Source organism: Equus asinus, chromosome 8 (assembly GCF_041296235.1).
Source record: "Equus asinus isolate D_3611 breed Donkey chromosome 8, EquAss-T2T_v2, whole genome shotgun sequence".
Classification (NCBI taxonomy): Eukaryota; Metazoa; Chordata; class Mammalia; order Perissodactyla; family Equidae; genus Equus; species Equus asinus.
The window spans coordinates 92,294,494-92,321,335 of NC_091797.1; the positions used below are offsets into that span (position 1 = coordinate 92,294,494).

At 39.0% G+C, this 26,842-nt stretch overlaps 1 protein-coding gene across 30 annotated transcripts in view; it reads left to right on the plus strand.

Annotated features, from left to right (window-relative positions):
• The window catches only part of MTMR3 (myotubularin related protein 3), a 142,386-nt gene that overhangs the window by 102,224 nt on the left and 13,320 nt on the right, over positions 1-26,842 (plus strand). For 24 of the 30 annotated variants that reach the window (XM_070516343.1, XM_070516346.1, XM_070516342.1 and 21 more), the window contains 8 exons: positions 894-976; positions 3,423-3,589; positions 10,717-10,813; positions 13,301-13,414; positions 17,793-17,998; positions 18,522-18,653; positions 19,626-19,737; positions 26,224-26,419. In XM_070516343.1, the coding sequence (XP_070372444.1) occupies positions 894-976; positions 3,423-3,589; positions 10,717-10,813; positions 13,301-13,414; positions 17,793-17,998; positions 18,522-18,653; positions 19,626-19,737; positions 26,224-26,419 (1,107 nt within the window). The remainder of the gene's footprint in view (positions 1-893; positions 977-3,422; positions 3,590-10,716; positions 10,814-13,300; positions 13,415-17,792; positions 17,999-18,521; positions 18,654-19,625; positions 19,738-26,223; positions 26,420-26,842) is intronic. The other 6 variants (XM_070516353.1, XM_014835002.3, XM_070516347.1 and 3 more) reach the window with 1 other exon arrangement.

Genomic DNA, 26,842 nt, shown 5'->3' on the forward strand with positions numbered 1-26,842 from the left:
TTGAAGCCAGGGGTTGAGTCAGGATGAGTTGAGGGCTAGGGGGAGGATTCTCATGTGCGCTTGAGGATTTGTCACCCTGTTCACATGCTTTCCCTCCTATCTGCCTTCTCTGATCCCTCTCCACTATTGTACTTACTTCTGTGTTCAGTAGAGTCTGCTGACCAGATTGGCAGGGAGGGAACTATTCCAGCTTGCTCATGCCTCAGGTCCCACTTGGCAGACAGGGCCCCTCAACTGGTCTTTTGAAGCAAATTAGACCTAGCTAGTTTTAGGACCTTTGACCACTGTGTGGCCTGCTCCCTCCTCCTTGATACCTGTAGGTCTGTTTTATTGAGCAGAGAGTCTGTCCCATCATCTTTTCCTTGCAACCTGCAGGCAGTTTAGAACTCCAGTCTTTTTCAGGATACTCCTTTGATGACACAAAGCTGCAAGCCCACTTTGTCATTTGGGGCAAACAACAAGTATAGTCCCACTAGGACCTTGATCTGCAGTTCTTTTCTGTAAACAGGACAGAATTACCATTCTGTTTCCCTTCAGCTTTTGTGTCATTGCAAATCACAGCTAGCTGTAGTGTCTGTAAAGTAGTACTTTGAGAGATAAGCTTGTGAATTTGATGTCTGAGAGATGACATATTTCCCTGTTCTTTCAGAGGTGGTGCCTCCTCCTTGTTGTCTTCATGCTATGACACGACTTGAGGCCATTGATTTAAAGATAGAGAAAGGGAACCCTAATTCACTCAATAGTAATCACTTGAATACTATTAATCTGGATGAATTTACAGTTCTGTTTGCTTCTTTCCCCTGTAGAGCTTTCTAATCACTCTTCTTGGACGCTTGACGAACTGCAGGGTCAATGCCTTTTTGACTAAGGGGACTCCATCTTTTTAATTGCAGGTTCCATTACAGCTTATAGAAAGTGTTGAATGCCGAGATATATTTCAGCTTCATTTGACATGTAAAGACTGCAAAGTTATCAGGTATGTGGCGTGTTTATGCTGCTCATTAGTGTGGAAAATATTTTTTAAAAAATAGATTCGTGATTTGGTAACATAAAAACAGCTGTTGAGGGTCAGCCTTGTAAGAAGGTGCAATAATTTCTGAGTAGTTAGTGCTTGAAATATTTTATCTTTAGGCTACTTTGCTATTTAAAGGATGTTTTTACTTTTATTTGTTTATTTATTTAAAGATTTTATTTTTCCTTTTTCTCCCAAAGCCCCCCGGTACACAGTTGTGTATTTTTAGTTGTGGGTCCTTCTAGTTGTGGCATGTGGGATACCGCCTCAGCATGGTTGATGAGCGGTGCCATGTCCACGCCCAGGATCTGTACTGGCAAAACCCCGGGCCGCCGAAGTGGAGCATGCGAACTTGGCCACTCGGCCACGGGGCTGGCCCCTTAAAGGATGTTTTTAAATTCAGAAATAATTTCAAATTCACAAAAAGGTGTAAAAATAAAAATAGTACAAAGAACACCAGTATTGTTAACATTTTACCTTATTTGTTTTGTTGTTTGCAGGTGCCTTTTGTGTGTGTGTGTGTGTGTGTATGTATGTGTATATAGGTGTGTGCGCGGGTGCGAGAGAGAGAGACTCTTTTTCTGAATTATTTGAAAGTAAGTTACATAATCATGGGTCTTCATCCTGAGATACCTTAGTGTGCTTTCCTAAGAATAGGGATTTTTTTTTACATAACCACAGTATCATTATCACCTTCACAATTTTACACTCCTAATGCTTTCATCCAAATCTACTATCTGTGTTCTAATTTTGTCCGTTGACCTAATAATGCCCTTTATAGCATTCCCCTACCCCTACCTTGTTCAGAACAGGATCCAGTCAAGGTCAGACACTATATTTAGTTGCCTTGATTCTATAACCTTCTTTAATCTGAAATGTTTTTCACCGTCTTTCTTTGTCTTTTATGACATTCACATTTTGAAAAATACAATCTTTTATTTTAATAGAATGTTTCTCATTTTGTGTCTGTCTAGTGTTTCCTCATGATTAAATTGAGGTTGTGCAGTCTCAGCTGGAATACTGTATTTATGAGGTTGTGTCCTTTTCAGGGTATTGTATTATGTCAAACAGTGTCCATCTGTCTCTTATCGATGATGTTAAATTTGGTCACTCTTGTCAAGCTGTCACCTGCTTTCTGAATAATTTCTGAATAATTTCTGTGTTTGCTCCCTTGTAACTAATCAAGTCTATGGGAGGCACTTTGAGACAATGAAAATGTCCTGCTTCTCATCAAATTTCTCCATAGATTTAGCATCCATGAATGGTTTTTATTTCATCTACTCTTTGCTATATTGGTTGCAAAATTATGCCTGAAATGCGTTTTTAAATTTAGTAACTTGTAAGTTTTAAATTCCCTAAGTTTTTACTATATCTCTTTAACTATTCTGGAGTGCCAGTAAACATTGTGTTGTTGGCATATTGATGAGCCACGATGATTGAGATGAGGAGAGGGTTAAGTGACCTCCTTGGTTTTAAGATAAATATTTAAATTGCTTTTTAGCCACTGAGATTTGACTTGCTTTTGATAGATACTGGCTACAATTCACAGTTTAAAAAACTTTCTTATTAATTACTCAATTTTAAACACTATCTGCATTTGAAAAGGTAAAGTATCTTTTGCACTATTTTAACGTCCTAGTTTATACTGGAAATTGCGATTGGTAATAGAATTGTTTTGTTCTCTACATGGTCACAGCTGAAAGTGTTGATGTAATATATCTTATTTTGGATATAAAGTTGCTGATTTGTTCTAATTGCTAAATAGATTTTGAAATTATTCCTTAACTGGTGAAAAGTAGTGCTGTAATTTATTTTTGAGCTCTGCCTAATATGTTAGAATGAAAAGAACTTCTCTAAACATATTTCTTGACAACCATAAAGCTTTGATGGAAGAAGTAGAATGAAACCCCATTCATGGAAGAGAATGACTGCCATTTTGCTGTAATAATTGTCATTAATCTGAGAAGAAATTTCATTAGTCAGAAAAATAAGTTTTCCACATGTTTAGCTTTCTTCTTTTTGACATTTTGCACCATTGACCAAAATTTATCAGATCTGTTTTAATATAAATGATAAACATGTGAATGACCACCTTTAATGTTTGTTTTTTTGAGGAAGATTAGTGTTGAGCTAACATCTGTGCCCATCTTCCTCTATATGTGGGACGCCTGCCACAGCATAGCTTGATAATCATCGTGTAGGTCCCTGCCTGGGATCTGAACTGGCGAACCCTAGGCTGCTGAAGCAGAACACACGAACTTAACTGCTACACCACTGGGCCGGCCCCAACCTTTAATGCTTTTTGACTGTAGTTGTCACTTTACCCTGAGTAGCGCTCTTGAAGTGGTGAGCTGTCTTAGGTTTCATTGTCAGCTGTCTTCTGATTACACACTTGTTTGGCTTTACAAAGGTGTCAGTTCTCAACCTTTGAGCAGTGTCAAGAGTGGCTTAAGAGACTGAACAATGCAATTCGGCCACCTGCTAAAATAGAAGATCTCTTCTCATTTGCTTACCACGCTTGGTGCATGGAGGTCTACGCCAGTGAAAAAGAGCAACATGGAGACCTGTGCAGACCAGGTAGGCCTTTCTTAAATGTGCAGATGGTGGCTTTATCAAACTACCACTTGAGGTTACCCTTAGCATGAAATGAGTCTTCTAAGCATTCATGTATTCAGTCATATATTTTGTGGAGCACCTAGCATGTGCCCATCATTCTTCTAAGCTCAATAGAACATGTTTTCTGCCTTTCGGGGGAAGGGAAGAACACTAGATTTGGCATCACAATCTACTGGGCCTAAAAATAACTGTAGTTAAGGTTTGATGGGTGTTATGGAAGCCTAATGGAAGGGAGCCATGAGTGTTGTGTACACTAACTTCATGTTAGAAGTAGCTTTTGAGTAGGCTTTGAAGGTTGAATTAGAGAATGGGGAAAAGAACTTTAGACACAGCAAGTAGCATGAACAAAGGGATAGAGGTATGAGGTTACGCCACAGAATAGTGGAGTACAAAATAGCCTTTTGCTATACTCAAATTTTCAAGTCATAGATTACCTGTTGTCACCCTTTTCATCCCATAGATGATGAAACAGAGGTCTAGAGAGGCTGGGTGACTTCCCTCAGGACAAATAGAGAAGCTGCGCCCATACTGGAATCCAAGCTTCCTGACTCCTCATGAGATCTTTGTCCTGCTTGCTATCTTTCTCCCTCAGAAATGGCTTAGACCAAGTTCATGTTATTTCTCTGTGTAGTTGTCTGTAAACTTTATGCTGCCATAAATAGAACTTTGCTGGTCCAGCACTGAATCTTTAGTGTATCCAATTTGGAAGCAATGTCTTGAATTCTTAAGCAGTGAAAAGTTGTGAGCTTCATTCCAGTACAGTTTACTCTTGAGACTTTTTTCTTTAAACCTCAATTTTTAGTACTGAATCTTTAATCTTAACAATTCAACCCTAGGTCATTTTAAACATTTGAGGCTAATCTAGCTGTTCTTGTATCACTTTGTTTCCTGCCTCTTTCACTGGTTGAAGCTTCTGGTTCATGTTCTTGTTTAACTAAAATATAACAAACGTAAGCATCATCTTATCCTTAAAGATGTTTTAACATGTACTATTGTTTGACCCTCATGACTTCATCAAACAAGCAGGATAGGCTGGTGTCTCCATTTTGGGAGCCAAAGAAATGGAGACTCAGAGGTAAAGCCTGTTGGCAAGTCCTACTGCTAGTTACTGACAGATCTAGGACTTAAATCCAGTTCCAAGCTGTTGACGGCTGACTGCGTGGGGTGCTGTGGATACAGAGATGAAAAACAGAGGTATGTGCCCTTCTGGAGCCTCAAGGAAAGCCTTAGGAATCCAAGCTTCCTATGAACCTGGTCAGGCTAGTGGAGCCCAAAGTCACCCATAAGAGACCACATCAGCCTTGAAAGGTTATGAGAATGTGCTTAAACTCTCTCTCACTTCACTCCTTTGTCCATTACCTCTTTCTTTTTTCTTCTTTATTGAGATGCCATTTCATTTTTAATTTTATTATTTTTGTTTATGGCTCTTGTCAGGTTTTTTTTTAGAGGTAAAGTTTGCATACAATGAAATGCACAAATCTTATGTGTACATCTGCTTAGTTTTTAACCGTTACATCTTATTCATGAAATTTCTAGTCTCCATCATCTTCTAGGATAATGAAGTTAATGAATCTAGCTTGCTACATTATATTATATAAGAACTTTAAGACTTTTATTTTTCCTTTTTCTCCGAAAGTCCCCTGGTACATAGTTGTGTATTTTTAGTTGTGGGTCCTTCTAGTTGTGGCACGTGGGATGCCATGTGCTTGATGAGCAGTGCCATGTCTGAGCCCACGATTCAAACTGGCAAAACCCTGGGCCGCTGAAGCAGAGCACGCAAACTTGACCACTTGGCCACGGGGCCGGCCCCAAGAACTTTAAGACTTTTAACTCCAAAAGGCATTTCCTAGTTTTGCATTGCCACCTTTTAGTCAACAAGGCTTGCTTTCTCCCAGCCTGTTCTCCCACAACCACAGACTGAAAATTCCTCATCTTTTTAGATGATTCCTTATATTCTCTTGATAATTTTACTTGTTTTCTTTTGGATTTGAGCCAGCTCTTAGGATATTCTTAAGATGTGCCAGGTCAGAACTTCATTCTTGTCTTTTTGTTATAGATGGCTTTGTCCTGAGCTGGGATGACTTTGGTCCTCAGGCCATTTCTTTCCTGATATCTGGTATTCTTTGGCCACCAGGACATACAGATGACCATGGTGTCCTCTGTCTGTTTATGAGTTTGTGATCGATGGAAGCATTTGGGGGGTAAAGTACTGATTTAGGAACTATAAAACCTGAATTCTTGACCATACTCTACCATTTAATTAAAAAAATAATACTGGGCAAGCTATTTATCCTCTTCATAGTTTCCTTTGTTCTTCAAACTGGGACATTCTTGTTCTTTCTGCCCAAGCTGATTGGGGTTTCCTGAAGATAAAGTCTGGTAACATTGGAAAGTTCAATTCAGTAAGTGTTTGAATGCTTACCATGTGCTGTGCTTGTGAAAATGTTTTGGAAATTAGGAATATACAAGGTAATGCCATTGTAACTGATTGGCTGGAACTTTATGAATAAAGGTTGTATTTTGTTTCTTCCCAATATGTGCAGTCCACACTGAAATTAACCTGTTCCCACTCACATGGAATCTTATTTTACTTCATTGACGTGGTTAGAGTGTGTATGGCTTTTTCCTTTCATGTATTTTCACTGTGGAGTACAGAGGGAAAACTTGTTCTTAGAAAATACCATGGGGCCAGCCCGGTGGCGCAGTGGTTAAGTTCACACGTTCCGCTTCTCGGCGGCCCAGGGTTCACCGGTTCGGATCCCAGGTACGGACGTGGCACTGCTAGGCAAAAGCCATGCTGTGGTAGGCATCCCATGTATAAAGTAGAGGAAGATAGGCATGGCTGTTAGCTCAGGGCCAGTCTTCCTCAGCAAAAAGGGAAGGATTGGCAGCAGTTAGCTCAGGGCTAATCTTCCTCAAAAAAAAAGAAAACATGGTGGCACTTTTAAAGCCAGTCAACCTGGTTCTTCTGTCTCCACCCAATATCGTTGCGTATCAGTGGTGGCTACAACATTACTCACCAACTGTGAGCATATCAGACAACCACATTCTTATAAGTCATCTTTGGGGTGAGATAGCACTTGAGATATTTCAGAGTAATGCCTTTTTATAACCTCCCCCAACATGTGAGATCACAAGCATAGACTCTGAAGGGTAGAAGTTAGTTTTGTCTTTCAGCAGTTAATAAAGCCTTTTATGGATCCTTCTCTCCTTAGCCTGTTAGGAGTAGAATGTGTCAGAGAGGAGGGAAATGGAAAAATTAGATCATTGCCTTCTATTCATATATATCTTGGTTTCTGACAGTGAACCTGTCATAGTTAAGCCAGCCATACCATGGCTACAGCTGTAGGTCTTCATCTGCTTTGGAAGAAGTCTAAACATTGCTATAGGAATTCATCTGTGAAACTTGCAAAAACTTTTGCAAAACTCTTGACTTTGCTCTTAGCCCCATTTCAAACTCTAAAAAAGAAAGGGACTGAAAAACTTAAAGCTTCTCTCCCATGTGTTCAGCTTCCGTCTGCTCATTGTAGCTGCCTTCTTGGTGATCATTCTATACTTGAGCATTAATCTGGAATCCTGACAGATGACTGGGCAATTCAGTTGCTAGTTTAGTAGCATCAGGCCCACCTCTCTGACCTCTCTTGTCTGAAATGCCCATGAAGCACATCTTGTTTAACCATGAACAGCATATGACTCTGGGTCTTATACTGTTGTGCAGCTGCCTATTTAGTATAAAGTAAAAGCCCTTGCCAGCAGTCTGTCTACCGAGTTTGAATGCAGTTCAGTAAGTGTGCATCTAGATGACTGTACTGCTTTGTCCATGGAAAAGAATGATTCCTCCTTCCGTATTTAGAAATCTGGGAGGGCTAGTTCTCACCTTCTCTGAGTCTGGTACTGGTCTTCTTCACATACTGGCCTGGCTCTTTTATCGCAGGCCTTTAAGCTGTGTAGAATTGTTGGCGTGAATACTCAGAATCACCCAGGGAGCTAGACTTTTTTGGGGAAAAATTTTTTGGACTGCCACTTGACACTGTGATTATGATAGAAGGACTCACTGCTTTAAAAAGTTTTTATTCCCATTAAAATAAGAATTGCTGGACTATTTGTCGTGCAAGAAATACTAAATGTTAAAAAAGGATAAATCCTCATTTGGGGATGGGGAGGCAGACAGAAAGGGTTGAAATGGAACTACAAAGCCAAACAAAAAATTTACAACCTTATGTGTAGAAAAAGGAACCCTCATACACTGCTGGTGGGAATGCAAACTGGTGCAGCCACTATGGAAAACAGTATGGAGGTTCCTCAAAAAATTAAAAATAGAACTACCATACGATCCAGCCATCCCACTACTGGGTATTTATCCAAAGAGCTTGAAGTCAGCAATCCCAAAAGTCCTATGCAACCCAATGTTCATTGCAGCATTATTTACAATAACCAAGACATGGAAGCAACCTAAGTGCCCAGCAACAGACGAATGGATAAAGAAGATGTGGTACATATATACAATGGAATACTACTCAGCTGTAAAACAGAACAAAAAATCATTCCATTTGCAATAACATGGATGGACCTTGAGGGAATTATGTTAAGTGAAATAAGCCAGCGAGAGAAGGATAATCTGTGTATGACTCCACTCATAGGAGGAATTTAAAATTATGGACTAAGAACAGTTTAGTGGATACCAGGGGAAAGGTGGGGTGGGGGGTGGGCACAGAGGGTGAAGTGGTGCACCTACAACATGACTGACAAACATTAATGTACAACTGAAATTTCACAAGATTGCAACCTATCATTAACTCAATAAAAAAAATTACAACTTTAATATTAAAAATAAATTGAGATATTACAGCATATCTAATGTTGAATCAGTGGAGACATGAGCATTCTGAGAGGGAAATTCAGGAATAGATGTGCTTGCCATTCACTTTTCTGGCTGAATAAACGTAAGTGAACTTCTAACACAATTTGGCAAAAGCCAGTTGAATTACTTATGTATGTAAGGTCTGCTGCTAGATCTTTTTCAAGCAGTGGTTTTCACACTGTAGGTTGTGATCCACTAGTGGGTCATGAAATCAAAGTTTTAAGAAATGAAATATGAATTGAAACATTTAGAATAGAAAATAGCAAAATGTCTCACACATACAGTAAAGGTGGTTATTGTTTTGTGAAACCTTTTTTTAAAAATAAACATTTGTATTGAATTGTGATGTAAAAATTCTTATTGTGGGTTGTGGTGGTCAGTTTCAAAGTTCATGAAGTCACTGCTTTAGAGGGTACAAAGATAATTAAAACTCACTCCTTGTTCTCAGGGAGCTTGAAATAAGAGATTTTCTATGCTCATTGCTCAGTATATATTTCTTTGTAGCTCAGAATTTCATGCTCTGGATGGTGGTTTTAAGCCCTTTGGGCAGTGGTTCTACGTAGTAAATTGCTGGTGGTGGTGGTGATTATTATTTTGCCAGTGATTATTTTAAAACTATAGGATCCTTTTAGGGTATCTATGTGTTTAAGATAGAGGTACTAATGTACAGGACCATTAATTAAAGTACTTTACCTTTTGCAAAAGACTTGGAGCTGTATCTCAGGGTGGGAAAAATCTCATTTATTGAGGAACTTGATAGTGGCCATAGTTTTATAGCTGTTAGATTTGGATTATAAGTAAAAGACTCCCTGTCTAGTATTCTTGATGGTCACTATTCCTCGCAATTTGTAAACAGATGGAACCCCAATTCAGATAGTTTTTTTCCCTATTTGGAAGCCTGCATCCCTTCTAAAACTTTTCCAAAATAGGATAGATTCAGTTGATTATTTCTTCCTGCATCTCTGAACCTCATCTTTTTATAGCTGTCCTTCAGGAAGCATATAATACCTAGTTTAAGTTCAAGAAAAGCAGTTTAAATGGGAAGTAGTTTTATAGAATCGTCCTTCATTCAAGTAATTGCTGTTTCCTATTCTGAAGCTTCTTTCCCAGGGGGAGCAAGACTTTATACTTTGATCACTAAAGCAGTCTGTTTTGTGCTTTTATTTATTTTTGTAGTTTCTCCCAGCCCCCACTATCATTTATTTTGTAACCTATAACACTATATATTAGACATACTGCTTAATGGTTTTTTGTTTGTTTGTTTATAAAATTACTGCCCTATGACTGTTTTCAAGGAAGAAAGTTATTTCAGGTTTAATGACTTTTATGTTAGATTCATTTCTGCCTTCGTTGCTCACTGTCCTAAGGAAGAGGAAGCCAAATTCATTAGGGCAAATGTAGGCAGGTTATACTTGTTTGGGTGGATGTTCTTACAAATGCTGAGCACTTTACTTAATAGTATGGTATTTCCTGAGATTCCTGGGTACTGGCAGTTATCGGTCCATGATCTCTTATCTACCATTATGTAATTTGTAAGGCTGTGGAAATGGAAAGATTTTTCTTATTTTACTTGGTGGGTTGACCCGATCTGAGATGACATGAAACTATTTGTTGCTTTATTTATCCCATTTAGTAGGAATTATGCAAACATTTTACTGTAGAAATATTAATATTTGGTTAAATAGACCCTGATGAGAGCGTTAACTTAGTATTTTAATATATGCACCATCTTAAAATCCAGAAAACTCTCAAGTGCTAAAATCTGGCCCAGAGGGTTTCCGATGAGGAGTTGTAGTTCTATTTCTACTCTTGGTGAATTTCTTGATTTTATTTCTTTTGTATAGTTTCAGGTTGAGTGTGGAAATAGAAAAGTAGCCAGTATAGTGACAGCATGTGTTTGGGGACCAGACAGACCTGCCATAACCTCTCTCAGTCTCAGTTTTGTCCTCTGTAAAATGAGCTCAAGGATACTACCCTCAGAGTTGATAGTAGTGATTAGATGATATAACGTAATTCCTGATCAAAATTAATTTCCTCATTCCTTTTTATAGTCTTATCCTGAAGGAGAATTTTTAACTAACACTAAATATATATTGTTTTATTTGTATAATATCTACCTGTATTTTTTTCTTTTTCTCTTAATAACTGAGCAGGTAGCTGTGCTTTTAGTCTACCTGTTTTGCAAAAGGGTGTTCATTTCTTTCTTTCTGCTGTCTTTGGCCCCTAGGGGAGCACGTAACGTCAAGGTTTAAAAACGAAGTGGAGCGGATGGGTTTTGATATGAACAATGCCTGGAGGATTTCCAACATCAATGAGAAGTACAAGTGAGTTGCATGGGTCCCTTTGGACTGTGTTTCACAGCCAGTGCCTTTGCAAAAACCCCAGTTCTCATGTGACAGAACATTTGAACTTAGACTTTTTCTTTTTCTTTCAAACGGAATTTTATTTATTAAATGTAAATACATCATCTTCAGGGTACTTCCTGAGCCATATGTTCCCATTGCTATCACTGGAGTGAAAAGTAATGCTTACTTAATAGGATTCTAGAAGCTTCCTTTCTATCCCTTCCAGGCCTCTGTTCTTCCTGGCACATGCGCGTCTAGATAATACTGTGTTTACTTGTAGACAGGCAGTTTCTGTTATTCTCATCACCACTTGACATCACGTTAGAGATAGAATTAGTGATCTTATAAGCAATGATAAAACACTTAGGAGCTAGTTTTTATGACTATAACTTTACTCCAGATCCTATGAAATAGGCATAAGTATTCTGGTATTCAGTATATTGACGTGAAACTACTTCACAGCTACAATCATTTAATCATTAAATAGTAACATTATTAAATATTTCCCAAAACCTCTTTCCTTAAAAGGTGTAAGTACTTTGGTGGGAGAGGGCAGTAAACCAGTTTGATTTTGGTGATCCAGGTTTCTATGAATCAAAATAAAATTGTCCAGGAGATTTAAATTAATATATCCTTCTCTTAAGTTTCCCTGCAGCAGTTGGAGACGTTAATTATCCTTGTTGTCCTTTGAGCTGCCTAATTATGATAGCCATTTTCCTGATCTATTTGTGGGTAGCCATCAGAACATTTTGTTTTTCACTGGTAAAATTACAATTACTGTACATACTCTTGACAGGGACCTTGGCCAAAGAGTTAGGAACCTCTGGGGTGTTATGAAGCCTTGGGAGCTACAGGTCTGCTATACCTTTGCTTTTCTCATTGACAAGTCAAAGCAGGGAATGAAGGTGGAGACTGGAGGAGGGGGCCTCAGAGAGCCTGAGGCTTTCCTCACATGTAACCCACCTCTCCTGTACTGGAAACTCCTTATCTATAAGTGAGCAGCTAGTATTTGCTGAAGCGCTGACTACTGGGTAGTGTAATACTTATAATGATCAGAAAATTGAGTATAGTCAAAAAACTGAATTAAGCTAAGCTTGTTGAAAAAATGTTTGAGTTCAAAAGCTATTGGTTTTTAAAATCTCTATTTAGTATTTAAAATCTCTATTTAGTATGGGTTTTAAAAAACCCATAGTTAACTTCTTGTCTTTTGAGTCCACTATTTCTAACTCAAAACCAGTCTTCAGGATATTGAAAAGTTCTTCCCAATACAAAGGAAGAATGAGAGGCAAATTTACTCAAGTTTAAAACAAGATAAAAGGAGCAAGACTCATGGTTAGAGTATTAACTGTGATCACCGTGTCCCAGGTTATTTTTAGGAGTTTGTGAGTAGGTGTTAGGAATTTTATAGAGCTGCTCTTGTTGCCATAGCCATTCTGCTGGTTCAGTGGCTTTTAAATTCCTAGTACTTCGTCTTCTGGAAATTGAGAACAGGAGTGAGAGATTTAGTGCAGAATGACCAAAACCCCTAATTCCTAAGCCACTTTGTGTTTTTCTCCCTCTTTCCCTAATGCATAGATAGGCTAGGGCAGGTTGGTGGTGGCGGAGGAGGAGTTTGTGTATTTTAGGATTTGGATTAAAAGTCTTATTTCCTTCACTATTGAAAAGGAATATTGGGATAGCCATAGAGAGACATCATCCTGTAAGTAAAAAAACCTGTCATAAATACTCCCTTTCTAGGGCACCAGCTTGACTAGCATCTTCGCTAATGAAAACAGAGCTTTTTTTCCAAATGTAGTTTGTTCTGAAGTGTATTTTATAGAAATTATGATTAATAGTTTATTCACATTACTAACTTGGCTCAGTGGGGCTGTGATTATACATGCAAATGGCTGACCTCTGGTACTGTTTCTACATGTCCATGGCTGCACCTGTTCCCTATAATTGGGACACCCTGTTTGGTTCACATCAAAGAATATGTTAGTAATCTTCTAAGGTCTCTGGAAACTTGAAATTGTGGGCTCTCATATGTTTCCCTTTGACAAAAGCCTGAAAGACTGAAGGTCTGGTAGAGGTGACACAGACTTTCACTTCTGTAGTGAATTCACTGGGCAACTGTGTAGTTAAAAGTGACCTGTGTATTTGTTATAACAGAGGGGTATGGTGGAGTAACTGCCTCTCAACTCCCCCCTTTTTCATTGATGGTTGAGGTTGCCAGATTACCCAAAGGCAGCATTGAGTGGAACAAGCCAAGATAGTATCACATGATACATACATAAGTAAACACCTGAGGCAGCCCATTCTCCTGAGCAGACCAAGACTCAAGTGATGCTCCTCATTGCCTTTTAACTGGCTCTGGGGTAGCTTGATCAACATCTTTGTGCTGGCTCACCTAGTATCTCTTCCTCTTCTCCCTCCCTTTCTCCCTGTCCTCTGCCCCCTCTCCCTCTTTCTCATCTTCCCTGTTAGGCTATGTGGTAGCTATCCACAGGAGCTCATAGTGCCTGCCTGGATCACTGACAAAGAACTAGAAAGTGTAGCAAGCTTCAGATCCTGGAAGCGCATCCCTGCTGTCGTCTACAGGTAAGTAAGCCTGGCCAGGCCCACCGCAGTCTGGTGCTATTGCCCACTGCATGTGGTCTGCCAGCTCTCCTGCTGCTTACCTGGGAAGGGAAGTGGAGGGGTTCAGTGAACTTTCTAGGTAATTGTATGCTTGCTTGTTGCAAAGCTGTTCTTCTAGTCAGACACACCACTACTTATTTCATCCAGAACACTAGCTGATGGTTCAACTGACACTGATTAGAAAATTTCAATAGAAAAGAGGCTGGTCTTGCTATTTTAAGATCCTTCTGACATTCTCTTGGAAGATAATGTGCTGTCTGCATTTAGCTTCAGATGTTGGCTTTTGGATTGAGAGAGATGAGTTCTAGAAAGTGAGAATTGCAAGGATAGAGTTGAATACTTTGTGATTGTCTTTCTGGTTAAAATTTAACACATGGAAGAGCTCTGCTTTGAGAGGAAGGATTTAGAGAAGACGGCTAGGTCTTAGCTGGATAGAAGATCTCAGAGATCAAAGGCAGGAGAGCCAAAGGAGGCAAGTTCTAGAAGGGGATGGTGGTGGGGTGATGAGCACAGGTTTTGGAGTTCAAGTTGTTTCTCGGACACTCCTTGCTATGCCACCTTGAGGAAGTTCCTAATTGACCTCAGCCTATTCCTAAATTAGTAAAATGGAAATAATATTCTCACTTTGAAGGTATGCTGTGACATCTGAATATGAATCTATAAACACTGGGCTTCTCTAAGAAATATCTGGAATAGATTGTATTCCTGAGGGCTTCTTTTATAATTCAGTGAATGGCTCAGTTCTCACAGGATCATGTTAAATTTTTAAGAAGTCATTCCCTCTTATTTTGGAACTGTTTCAAATCTCATCTCCTTGTAATATTCACATTCTCGATTTCATTTTCTCCGGTTTGCACACTTTTTGAACTCTTCTTAATTTTGGACCAAACCAGTAGAGCACAGTTAGAAACTCTTTCGTGCCAGGAGGCATTCTATTGAAATACTGAGGTTGGAGGAGGGGATTTATCTCCTTGTGGAATTCTCACCGAGATAACCAGCTTGTTCATTTAGTCCACTAAAGGCAAATTCTGATGGCCACTCTGAATAGAGAGAGATGGAAAAGTATTTGCTTCTGGCCCAGTGGAACCCATTAAGTTTTCAATCTCAATTTTCTTCACTGTTGTTTTCAGACACCCCTAGAAAAGTAGGTCACCAAATTTACCTATCACTCAAGTGATAAGGATGACACAGGAATTAGAGAACAGTTAAAGCTGAAAGGATTTATGAGTCTTATCAGTGATCGGCCCAGCTCAAATAGGGAAAGCAGCCAGCTGCTGCTCTGTGGCCAACAGCTGTGTTAGTTTAGCAGCCCTGGCATTGTGGGGTTTGCTGACTTTGAGCATAAGGGGAAAGGACTCTCATTTTCTAAGTAAGGGGCTTTAGGTGAATTCTCCCTGTTGGTAGAGAAGCGTAAGAGTGTAGGTTGAAGAAAAACTTCTTAGAGTAAACATGGGAAGCCTTTTTTCCCTTTTAAAATTTATTCTAGAGGGCATGAGCCATAGGGTTTTTTCTAACCCTTTCTAAAGACCACAGAGTATATATAAATGAAGAAAATTTTTTTTGAGGAGTCAGGTTTTCTTAGAAATTTTTTTTCAGTTTTGGCTATATCTTGGAATAATGGATTTCATAAGTAAAATAGCAGAGTGGGAGATAATATTCCCTAGTATTAACTCTTACTGAAAATTTATATTTGCAATTTCTTAGAGAAAATCTGGTCTCTAAAGATTACAAATGGAAGTTCTTAGTGTAGTTCACATAAAATCAGCCAGGCTTCCAGGAACTGGCCTCTGTTTCAGAACGTGTGTCTTGTATTTCTGAGCTCCAAACTAGGTTGTTATATTATTTGAGAGCTTTGTAAGGGGTATGTTGAAGAATGTTTTGGAATATTGTACCACTACCACTTTCTGCTTTGCCAGTCCAGGTGGCAGGATGCTTCTGAGTCCAACATACATTTACTGAATTTAGTTGTCTGTAGACTGCAGTAATGATTCCTGAGGTTGCTGGCAGAAGTTACTTGACAGCACCATGCTGAACCAGTGCCTGATTAGTGCTTTCTCCTGCTGTGATGAGAGAGTGCTTATTTGGATTTATTATTGAAGACAGAGATTGCTCTAACATAGCAAGATGGTGCGAAGGCCGCCCATCTGTAGTGCAGTTCACAGCTTCCCCTTTTGTGCATTGAGTGATTGTTAGAAACGTCTAGACATTTAGGGGGCTTGCCTAATACTAACTTAGGGATAGTTTGAATATTTATGTGTTTCTATATAAAATTGAAGCATTCATTGTTTAGTAGGGGATTCATCCATTGGACATCTTAATTTTTATACTTTCACTGGTCCTTTTTGTTAAAATGATAGATATGCTCTTTAGTGATTTTTTTATCTATAGTGTTCTAATTCTCTTTCATGCAGTCTAAAGCATCTTCGAAGACTGCAAAAAACTTAGCTGCTTATTGCAACAGCTCAATTGCAGTCTAGCGATTATAATGCCATGGCCCTTAAATCTCAAGACCCAGGCTGAAGAGTGCCATCTTCTGTCCTTCTTGGGTACTACTGGGAAGCATTGCAGAGGAAGAGGATGCTCAGGAAATGCCTTGCCAGCCTCTGCTATAAAGGTTTGGCATCAGTCAGCTCAGCGGTTACCTGGCTCCTATTACTATATGCTAGTAGGCATTTTAAGAATCAGTGAGGTTTTATTTCCAGTTTGGCTCCATTCAACAGGTGAGCCAGTTGAGTGTGTTTGGCGATATGCAAGTACTTTCCGTTACTTGTCTCTTCCAATGAGGAAGAATTTAAAAGCTAGAAGCAAAAACTGGTGGTTCCAGTGGAATCTGATTATTGCCAAAGTTAATTTATAGCTTGTGAGCTTTAGGATTAAAAACAAAAATCTTTCTCACATTGTTCCTTGAAGAAGACAAATAGATTCAATAGTATGTTTTATTTAAATTTATCTATACCCTACACATGTGTTATGTGCATATGCATGTATGTGTTTAGAAACAATTTTAATGGGAGGCAAGACACTGACAGTTCCCTCTGGGATATACAATTGGGGGACATTTAAATTTTTTGCTTACTAGCTTTTTATTCTGCTAATTTATTTTTACAGAGAACTGATTACTTTTATAACTTATAAAAAATAGCTTTATTGAGATGTCACATATACTTCACCCTTTCAATGTGTATAGTTCAGTGGGGTTTTTTTTTTAGTGTATTCACAGTGTTGTGCAGTCATCACTATGGTTAATTTTAGTACATTTTCACCACCCCAGAAAGAAACCCAAGACCTGTTAGTAGTCACTCCCCATTCCGTCCCCAAGCCCTCTAGCTCTGGCTTACTAGTAATCTCGTTTCTGTCTCCAGATTTGCCTATTCTGGACACTTCATATAAATGGACTCATACAATATGTGGCCTTTTGTGACTGGCTTCTTACACTTAGGATAACATACTCAAGGTTCATCCATGTTGTAGCATGTATTAGAACTTTATTCCTTTTGATTGCCGAATAATGTTACTTTTATAACTTTGTAATTGCTAAAATTGCCTAACTAAAATTCCTAATTAGGAAAAGACTGGGTTTTAATAGCATCTTAAAGTAGGCTATGAGTATGATTTCTGGTCTTATTTCTTGAAAGGGGATCTATCAGAGGATGGCTTATTGAGGTTTATGCTATACCTTTCCTTCTAAGAGCTTAAGGAAGGGTAGCTGGCTCATTGAGCTACCTGCCTATAATAAGAGTAGTTTGTGACTCATGAAATCTCAGGAGATTTTATAAAGCAGTCCATTGTGGGCCAGGTAAGTGTTTCAGTCCCAAAGGTGAGATCTTATTTTGAAAAGAATCTCCAAGCCAGCCCAGTAGCACACAGTTGCTGCTGTGGGCTCTCAGAAGTTAGTGAGGAAACAAATATTTCTGTTTCAGCATCTATTATGCCAGGATAGTCAGGTGCAGTATTAAAAAGGAGAGATTAATGTTTCATTATTGAGTAGCAGAATTAGTGTAGTATTTGTAGATTATTTTTTCCTGATTTTCCAAAAATAAATTTAAAGATTGAAACTTTTACTTTATGAATATTAAATTTTCTCTAACACATTTATCATTGTGTTTGTCTCTAAAATGGTATGATAAATGAGAAAGATCCAAATAGGTTTTGTTATTATTCTTGTTGCTATATAAGATTTCTGCCTTGAGAAGACTTGAAGCTAACCCATCACTTACCTGTAGTCAGGTTGTTTGTTAAGGCATTGAAAATCCACTACCTCACTTTTTGTGTGAGCAACAGAGCATCTGAATGGGGCCATCGGGATGGGTACAGTTGTTGTGTCTTGTTCTCTGCACAGGCACCAGAGCAATGGAGCTGTCATCGCCCGCTGTGGACAGCCAGAGGTCAGCTGGTGGGGCTGGCGAAATGCCGATGATGAGCATCTGGTGCAGTCAGTAGCCAAAGCTTGTGCCTCTGACTCCCGATCAGGTGGCAGCAAGCTATCAACTAGGAACAGTCCTCGAGACTTCCCCAATCCAGGAGACCTTTCTGACGTGGACTTTGGTAAGGGACTCGCTGGATCCGTCACAGCAATTTTTATAGCATCTGAGAACCTTTCCGCGAAGTGGCCTTTTCCTTGTGAGACAGAATTCTTTTCATAGAAGAGAGAGAGCAAAGCTTCAACTGACAGAATTGTTTAAGGAGTCACAGGTCTTGACAAAGAACCAGAAGGCCCCTTGTTTTAAACTTGGTTTAAGAGAACTAGAGTGTTTGTTGTCTTTCTTGCCATCATGACAAGAATGGAGTATATATGTGATAGGGGACCTTCAGTGTCTCCAGACCATGGAGGAAAACACCAGGCTTCATTAAAGGACTACAGATGTAGAAATGATGTATAGGAAATTGTAGGCAAAACAGAAGATAAACTAAAGAGAGAAGTCATAGGTATCAAAGGTTCTGGTTAGGTGAATTTCACTTCATTGAATTTTTTTGGTACTGTATAATATGCGCCTGTGGTTCTTATTTTGCACAATTCTGGGAGCGACAGGTTCATTTAGTTTGTCCTCCCCACTCCTGATGTCCCTAGATTCTTCTCTGTCAAATACTTCAGGAGCAGAGAGTTTGGCCATCCAACCACAGAAGCTTTTGATCTTGGATGCACGCTCCTATGCAGCAGCTGTGGCAAACCGAGCCAAAGGAGGAGGGTGTGAATGCCCAGGTAAGGTGGACAGTGCTTTGTCCTCTGACACTCTGTCCTTGTGAATCCAGCCCATGCTGAAGGGGGTCTTAGTTCTCAATTTGAAATGAATGGCTAGCCATGTTCCTCAGCCTATCTTGAGGGAGCTGGAGCTCTTTGGAGTCTTAACACTGTATGTTCTTTTCAAGAGAGAAATGGAGGAGGAGGTTCAGTGAAACCAAATAATCTTCCTTCCCTCTGCCAACCTTTAGGTGATAAGGAAAGTAAATCCTCTCCCATAATGAAGCCTGTTCATGTTTGGAAGCTGCTTCTTTAGTGGCTCAATTTCTCAGCCTTCTAAAAGCTTTTTGTTGCCTTTGTCAGTGGGTATGCTCATCACTGGCCTCACAGAAAACTCCTCACATGGCTTCTACTTAGAAAACCTGGGCTGGAAATTGAAGCAGTAAATACAAAACTCTAGCAAAGCACCTCTGTCCTGACCTATAACACCCCTACTGTTTGAATGCTGGCTTTCTCCAAGGAGGGACCCCTTCGGTGCCAGTTGTGTGCTGATGGAGCAGGTAGAGGCACCAAGCTCCTTACTCAGATGTGATCTAAACGGGAAATTAAAAGCAGTTATACCAAAGTGGAATTTGAATGCATGAAATGCATTGTTCTAATAGGCTCTTTTCAAAGAGATTCCAGAGCTACAAGTTAGTTGAGGCCCAAGAAGTAAACCTGGGGTAAGATGGAAGTATATAGACTTTTTAAAAAAAAATAACAGCTCCTGTTTTATGTTTCTCAAATCTATCCTTCCTTTTCGCCGAGACAGCTAAAATTCAAGCAGTTTTCCTTTCCTAATAAAGGACTGGGCTAATAGGCATCAAAATGCTGCAGTTTCATTAGTCAGCAGCTGCAATGGTTTGTTTTATAGCCAGTTTGCTCCTTTTAAATTTGGCCATATGGGCTTTAAATTCAGCATATTTGTGTTCTCTTTATTGTTATTCTCTCCAGAGTATTACCCAAACTGTGAAGTTGTATTTATGGGGATGGCGAATATTCATTCAATTCGGAGGAGTTTTCAGTCCCTGCGGTTGCTCTGCACACAGATGCCAGATCCGGGAAAGTAAGACCTTGACCTTTGCTTTAATTCTGCATTGCTTTTTTAAAAAAAATGAGTTTGGAGGTGTCTTTTCTTCTGTTTCTTCTTAGACTTCGGTTTTACTTTCAGTCTCTGCGGGTATTCTTCTTCCTGTGTTAGGAGCATGGCAACACAGAGGAGGAGCCAGGAGAAAAATCAGCCCTTTGAAAGGTTTAAAAATGTGCAGCACAGAACCAGCCTCAGCTCTCAAAACAGAAGTGTTGCATTCTTGTTTTTCCTGGGACCTCTTCCTTCTTTTGTACATTGTTTTTGGCCTGAAGTAATTTAATTCTCTGTTTTTGACATCCTCTGGTGACACTTAACCTGCTATGAACTGGGATGTTTTACCATGAAGAGTCAAAATTTATTCATCATGTTCTAGAAAGGGTTAAACTTTCTTTAAACTAGCCATTAGGTCAGTTCTTTCTCCATTTGCTTCTGATTTCTAAATTACCCTCTCTTATTTACTAAGAACATTACCTTGATTTTTATTGCTTATTAAAAGTGAATGGCTGGCTTTTGCAGTGAGGAAGGTTAAATAATATCCCCTCCCCACAAGGGCACTGTTTGAATACAAGATAAATTAGGAATGCTCTGTAAAACAAATATGGACAGATAAATATTTAAAAGCTCCTGTTTTACTCTTTCAGGAAGCCAGAAATGGTGCCAGAGAATACAGAATTTTCTCTTTTCTGGTGTTTGTGCTGGAGCCCATGGCTATTTCCCCCGAGTTTTGTTCAGTAGATCTCATGATCACATCAATTTTGCAGCATTCTTTATTTGACTTTATTAAATCAAATGGCTGCCTGAATCACTTGTACTAACTCCTGGGAGCAAATGATTAAATTCATCACAGTTGCAATCAGCCCAGAGGGTGAAGCAGTTGCCCTTGGGGAAAGCCTGACTGAAGAAATAAGATTGCTGCTCTGCTTTGGGGATTAGCAACTTGCATCTGCTACACATTTCCAGAACCCAGCTAGTAGCACTCTCTTTGTGGGGCATAGAAAGAGCCTGGCTGAGGACTCAGGAGATCTGCCACTGATTGTGTGATTTTGGCCAAGTGGCTTAATTACCGTGGGCATCAGTTTTCCTGTCTGTAAAATGAAGGGATAGAATCAACACCACCTGTTCTCTAATATCTTCCATATATTAAAAATTTTTTTAAAACACTGTTTTATAACTCAGAGTCAAAAGGTTGTAATTAGCCCTTGCCTGGTCCAAATGAATGTCTAGGGGATTTTATTAAGGAAGAAGGTAATGCTTTGTGTGTATTTGGCAGCAAATCATAATACTGGAGCCTCCCTTGTGGATAAAAAGAAGGTGTGGCAGTGATGCGACCAGCTATACGCAAGCCTCCAGACACTTGATTGAGGCTGTGGGAGGGCTAGGGCATGGTATATTTCTACTACAGTTTGAGAATAGGACAAGCAAGTGTGGAATCTCTCAGCACCTGCTTGGTTGGCAGATTCTGGAACACAGCTTTCTCTGTTAGGCATGGACAACATCAACTGGTATGTAAGAATAGTTTAGTAAGGTTCAAGGGAACCTTACACTGGTCCTTGTTTACCATTTCTCCAGGGGCCAAGAGATAATTTAGTATTTGCTCTCCTAAGCCTTATCTTTTAAGACTTGGTTTCTTTTAAGACTGTGTAAGGAATGAGAATAAACACTTGATCCACAGTGAAAAATGTTTCTCAGGTACCTATTAGGAGATAGAAAGTCTTGAGATTGAATTTTTACCCATGATTTAAATAGTAGGAATCTTCACTGTATGCTAGCTACTGGGCTGGGGTTACAGCTGTGCCTGAGACACTGTGTCCACCCTTTGAGGATCCACAGTCTGGTTGGTAGACCAAGCTAATTCATGTGAAACCCATGTTTATGCACTACATTTTGTTGTCTGCCTGGACAGACCCCTTCCTTAGACTATTTCAAAAATTCATACCCATTCCCCAAGGTTTAAGAGGCATTTATAGCCTAGTCTTGGCCAAAGCCTTCTCAGAACCCCCATGACAGAAGTATGTTTGAAGGGCTAGACTGTGGTCCTGACTACTAATACTGTGTTTTGGAGAAATCAGAGCTTTTGTTGGTGGGGGTGGGAAGTAAATTCATGACAAGGCACAAGAAACAAAATGTCAACACAAGATAAACAAAATTGACAAACCTTTAGCTAGACTCACCAAGAAAAAAGGAGAGAAGGCTCAAATAAATAAAATCCAAAATGAAAGAGGAGAAATTACCACAGACACCTCAGAAATACAAAAGATTGTAAGAGAATACTATGAAAAGCTATCTGCCAACAAATTGGATAATCTAGAAGAAATGGATACATTCTTATCATCATACAACCTTCATAAACTGAATCAAGAAGAAATAGAGAATTTGAATAAACACTCACCAGTAAGGAGATTGAAACATTAATCAAAAACTTCCCAAAAAATAGAAGTCCAGGACCAGATGGCTTCCCTGGTGAATTCTACCAAATATTCAAAGAAGACTTAATACCTATCCTTCTTAAACGCTTCCAAAAAATTGAAGAGGAGAAGAAGCTTACTAAGTCATTCTACAAAGCCCACGTTACCGTGATACCAAAACCAGACAGGGACATCACAAAAAAAGAAAATTACAGGCCAATATCGCTGATGAACATAAGTGCAAAAATTCTCAACAAAATACTAGTGAATCGAACACAATAATACATTAAAAAAATCATCCACCATGATCAAGTGGATACAGGGATGGTTCAACATCCGCAAATCTATCAACATGATACCTGTGTCAACAAAATGAAGAATAAGAACCACGTGATCTTCTCAATAGATGCAGAGAAAGCATTTGACAAGATACAGCTTCCATTTGTGATAAAAACTGAATAAAATGGGTATAGGAGGAAAGTACCTCAACATAATAAAGACCGTATTTGACAAGCCCATAGCTAATATTCTCAATGGAGAAAAACTGAAAGCTATCCCTCCAAGAACAGGAACCAGACAAGGATGCCCACTTTTCACCACTCTTATTTAATGTAGTATTGGAAGTCTTAGCCAGAGCAATCAGGCAAGAAAAAGAAACAAAAGGGATCCAAATTGGAAAGAAAGAAGTGAAACTGTCACTATTTGCAGATGACATGATTTATATATAGAAAACTCTAAATAATCCACTGAAAAACTTTTAGAAATAATAAATGAATATGGTCAAGTTGCAGGATACAAAATCTACATACAAAAATCAGTTACATTTCCATACACTAACAATGAAGTACAGAAAGAGAAATTAAGAATACAATCCATTTATGATTGCAACAAAAATAATAAAATATCTAGGAATAAACTTAACCAAAGAGGTGAAAGATCTATACACTGAAAAAACTATAAAACGTTGAAAGAAATTGAAGAAGACATAAAGAAATGGGAAGATATTCTGTGCTCTTGGATTGGCAGAATTAACATGGTTAAAATGTCCATGTGACCTATAACAATCTGCAGATTCAGTGCAATCCCAATCAGAATCCCAGTTACATACTTCATGGAAATAGAACAAAGAATCCTAAAATTTATATATATGAAACAAAGACCCTGAATAGCCAAAGGAACCCTGAGAAAAAAGAACAAAGCTGGAGGTATCACACTCCCTGATTTCAAAATACACCACAAAGCTATAGTAACCAAAACAGAATGGTACTGGCAGGAAAACAGAAACACAGATCAATGGAACAGAATCGAGAGCCCAGAAATAAATCCATACATCTTCTGGACAGCTAATTTTTGACATGGGAGCCAAGAAGATAAAGTGGAGAAGGGAAAGTCTCTTCAGTAAACGGTGTTGGGAAAACTGGACAGCCAAGTGCAAAAGAATGAAAGTAGACCATTATCTTACACTGTACACAAAAATTAACTCAAAATGGATTAAAGACTTGAATATAAGACCTGGAACCATTAAACTTCTAGAAGAAAACATAGGCAGTACACTCCTTGACATCAGTCTTAGCATATTTTCAAATAACATGTCTGACCGAGCAAGGGAAACAATACAAAAAATAAACACATGGGACTACATGAAATTAAAAAGCTTCTGCACAGCAAAGGAAACCATCAACAAGACGAATAAACAACCTAACACTTGGGAGAAGATATTTGCAAACCATATATCTGATAAGGGGTTAATATCCAAAATATATAAAGGACTCATACATCTCAACAAAAAAAAGCTAACAACCCAATTAAAAAATGGGCAAAAGATCTGAACAGACATTTCTCCAAAGAAGATATACAGATGGCTGACAGGCACATGTAAAAATGTTCATCATTAACTATCAGAGAAATACAAACCAAACCACAATGAGATGTCACCTCACTCCTGTTAGAATGGCTGTAATTAACAAGACAGGAATCACTAAGTGTTGGAGAGGTTGTGGAGAGAAGGGAACTCTCATACACTGCTATCGGGAGTGCAAACTGATGAAACCACTATGGAAAACAATATGGAGATGCCTCAGAAAATTAGGAATAGATCTACCGTGTGATGTGCTATTCCACTACGTATTTATTCAAAGAACATGAAAACACGAATGCATAAAAATACATGCACCCCTATGTTCCTTGCAGCATTATTCCCAATAGCCAAGACTTGGAAGCAACCTAGGTGCCCATCAAGGGACAAATGGATAAAGAAGATGTGGTATATATATACACAATGGAATACTACTCAGCCATAAGAAACGATGAAATCTGTCCATTTGCGACAACATGGAGGGCCCTTGAGGGTATTAAGCAAAAGAAGTCAGAGGGAGAAAGTCAAATACTGTATGATCTCACTCATAAATAGAAGATAACAAACAAACAGAAACAGAGATTGGATTGGTCATTACCAGAGAGGAAGGGAGGGAAGAGGGCGAAAGGGCTGAAGGAGAGGGGTGAAAGGCACATGTGTGTGGTGATGGATGGTAGTTAGTCTTTGGGTAGTGAACATGATGTAATCTACACAGAAATTGATGTACACCTGAAATTTATATGTTATAAACCAATGTTACTGCAATAAAAAAAAAAAACACCACAGTTGAAAACAAGTATGATCAGTTTGTGATTACTCCCACAGGGCAATTTATGGAGTCTGATACTTCCTTGAAGGTCTTTCGAAAAAAGGTTCTTCTTGATCCCTGCTGAATCCAGTCTGTGCCAAGCCCAGTGATACTGTGTAGCCGTTGGTGTAGTAATTTGTGTGTGTCTGAATCCTTAGTTTGAACCCATCCAGTTTTAGTCAGTAGACACTCAAGACTTAAGCTAGGTGTTAGGGTGTGGGGGTAGCAGACGATGTTGTCTGCTCTGTTCTTCAGTGTGGCATCAGGCTTACATCTTGTTATAGACATATTTGTATTTGAGTTTTCTTTACTTTTTTTTTTTTTGAGAACTTGGGCACAGTTTGCTGAGCATTAAATATAAATATCTTCTATTTTACATCTCAAGCTGGCTGCATTTCCTTCAGGAGAAGATTCCAGAAAGAACTACTTACACAGTAGTCTCCCCTTATCTGTAGTTTCACTTTCTGTGGTTTCAGTTACCCACAGTCAACTGCGGTCCAAAAAGATTAAATGGAAAAATCCAGAAATAATTACTAAGTTTTAAATTGTGCACCATTGTGAGAAGCATGATGAAATCTCATGCTGTCCCTCCTGGAGCATGACTCCTCCTTTTGTCCAGCATATCCATGCCATATGTGCTACTCACCTGTTAGTCCCTTAGCCATCTCACTTATCAGATTGCCTGTCTTGGTATCGCAGTGCTTAAGTTCAGGTAACCCTTATTTTGCTTAATAATGGACCCAAAGTAGTGATGCTGGCAATTCAGATATGCCAAAGAGAAGCTGTAAAAGTGCTTCTTTTAAGTGAAAAGGTGAAAGTTCTCGACTTAATAAGGAAAGAAAAACAATTTTATGCTGAGGTTGCTAAGATCTATGGTAACTTTTATTGCAGTATATTGTTATCATTGTTCTATTTTTAGTTATTGTTGTTAACCTCTTACTGTGCCTAATTTATAAATAAAACTTTATCATAGGTATGTATGAATAGGAAAAACCATAGCATACATAGGAGTTTGGTACTATCTACAGTTTCAGGCATCCACTGGGGGTCTTGGAACATATCCCCCACAGATAAGGGGGAGCAACTATATTGGGTCTATATCTACCATGGACTGAAAAATATTAAATATTCTCTCTGGGAAATTAGCTATAAGATTTTTGGAACAAAAGATAGTCCTATTAATTACTGTCCTATGTCTAAGGCTCTCCTCTATTGCATAGTAGGGCTTGGGTCTCATGCTTTATAAAGATACAGAAATTTTCTGTTTGTTTTGGCAGTGTGTTTGGAGGGGAAAATCTTCGGGAATTGCTTTTTAATTTGACAGGTATTTGGCATGATGCAGTAAATCATAAAAATCGGCATTTCTTTATCCCCTTCTGTTTTTATTCTTATAGTTGGCTCTCAGCTCTTGAAAGCACAAAATGGCTCCATCACCTGTCTGTGCTTCTGAAGTCGGCACTTCTGGTAGTGCACGCCGTGGATCGTGATCAGCGACCAGTGCTAGCACACTGCTCAGATGGCTGGGACCGAACCCCCCAGATTGTGGCATTAGCTAAGCTCTTACTGGACCCTTATTACCGAACCATAGAGGTAGGTGCACCAAAGAGTGGGATTTGGTACTTCAGGATGAGTTGGGGAACCTATTTTGATCGAGGTGGTTAGGTGTGATGAAAGTGAAATTTATTTATTTTTAAATCATTGCTCCTTTACCTTGAGCTAAATTGTGGTGATGCCTACCACAGTTCTTGTGGCTCTTAAAATGGGGCAGAAGGTATGGAGAATACAGACGTGTTTTCCTTTGCAGTCTATCTACTTGGAAAAGTTTTGGCTGCCTCAGGAAAATGGGGCCTCTATGGAAGGATCTTGGCATACTTATTATGGTAATGGGTCTAGATAGCACCACAGAGTATTCTGTGGAGAAAGAACCCTACTCTGTAATAACCACCTGTTGGGTTAAATATGTAAGAATGAAAGAGGATAAAAATACAGACTCAAGAAAGGCTTAAATAAATG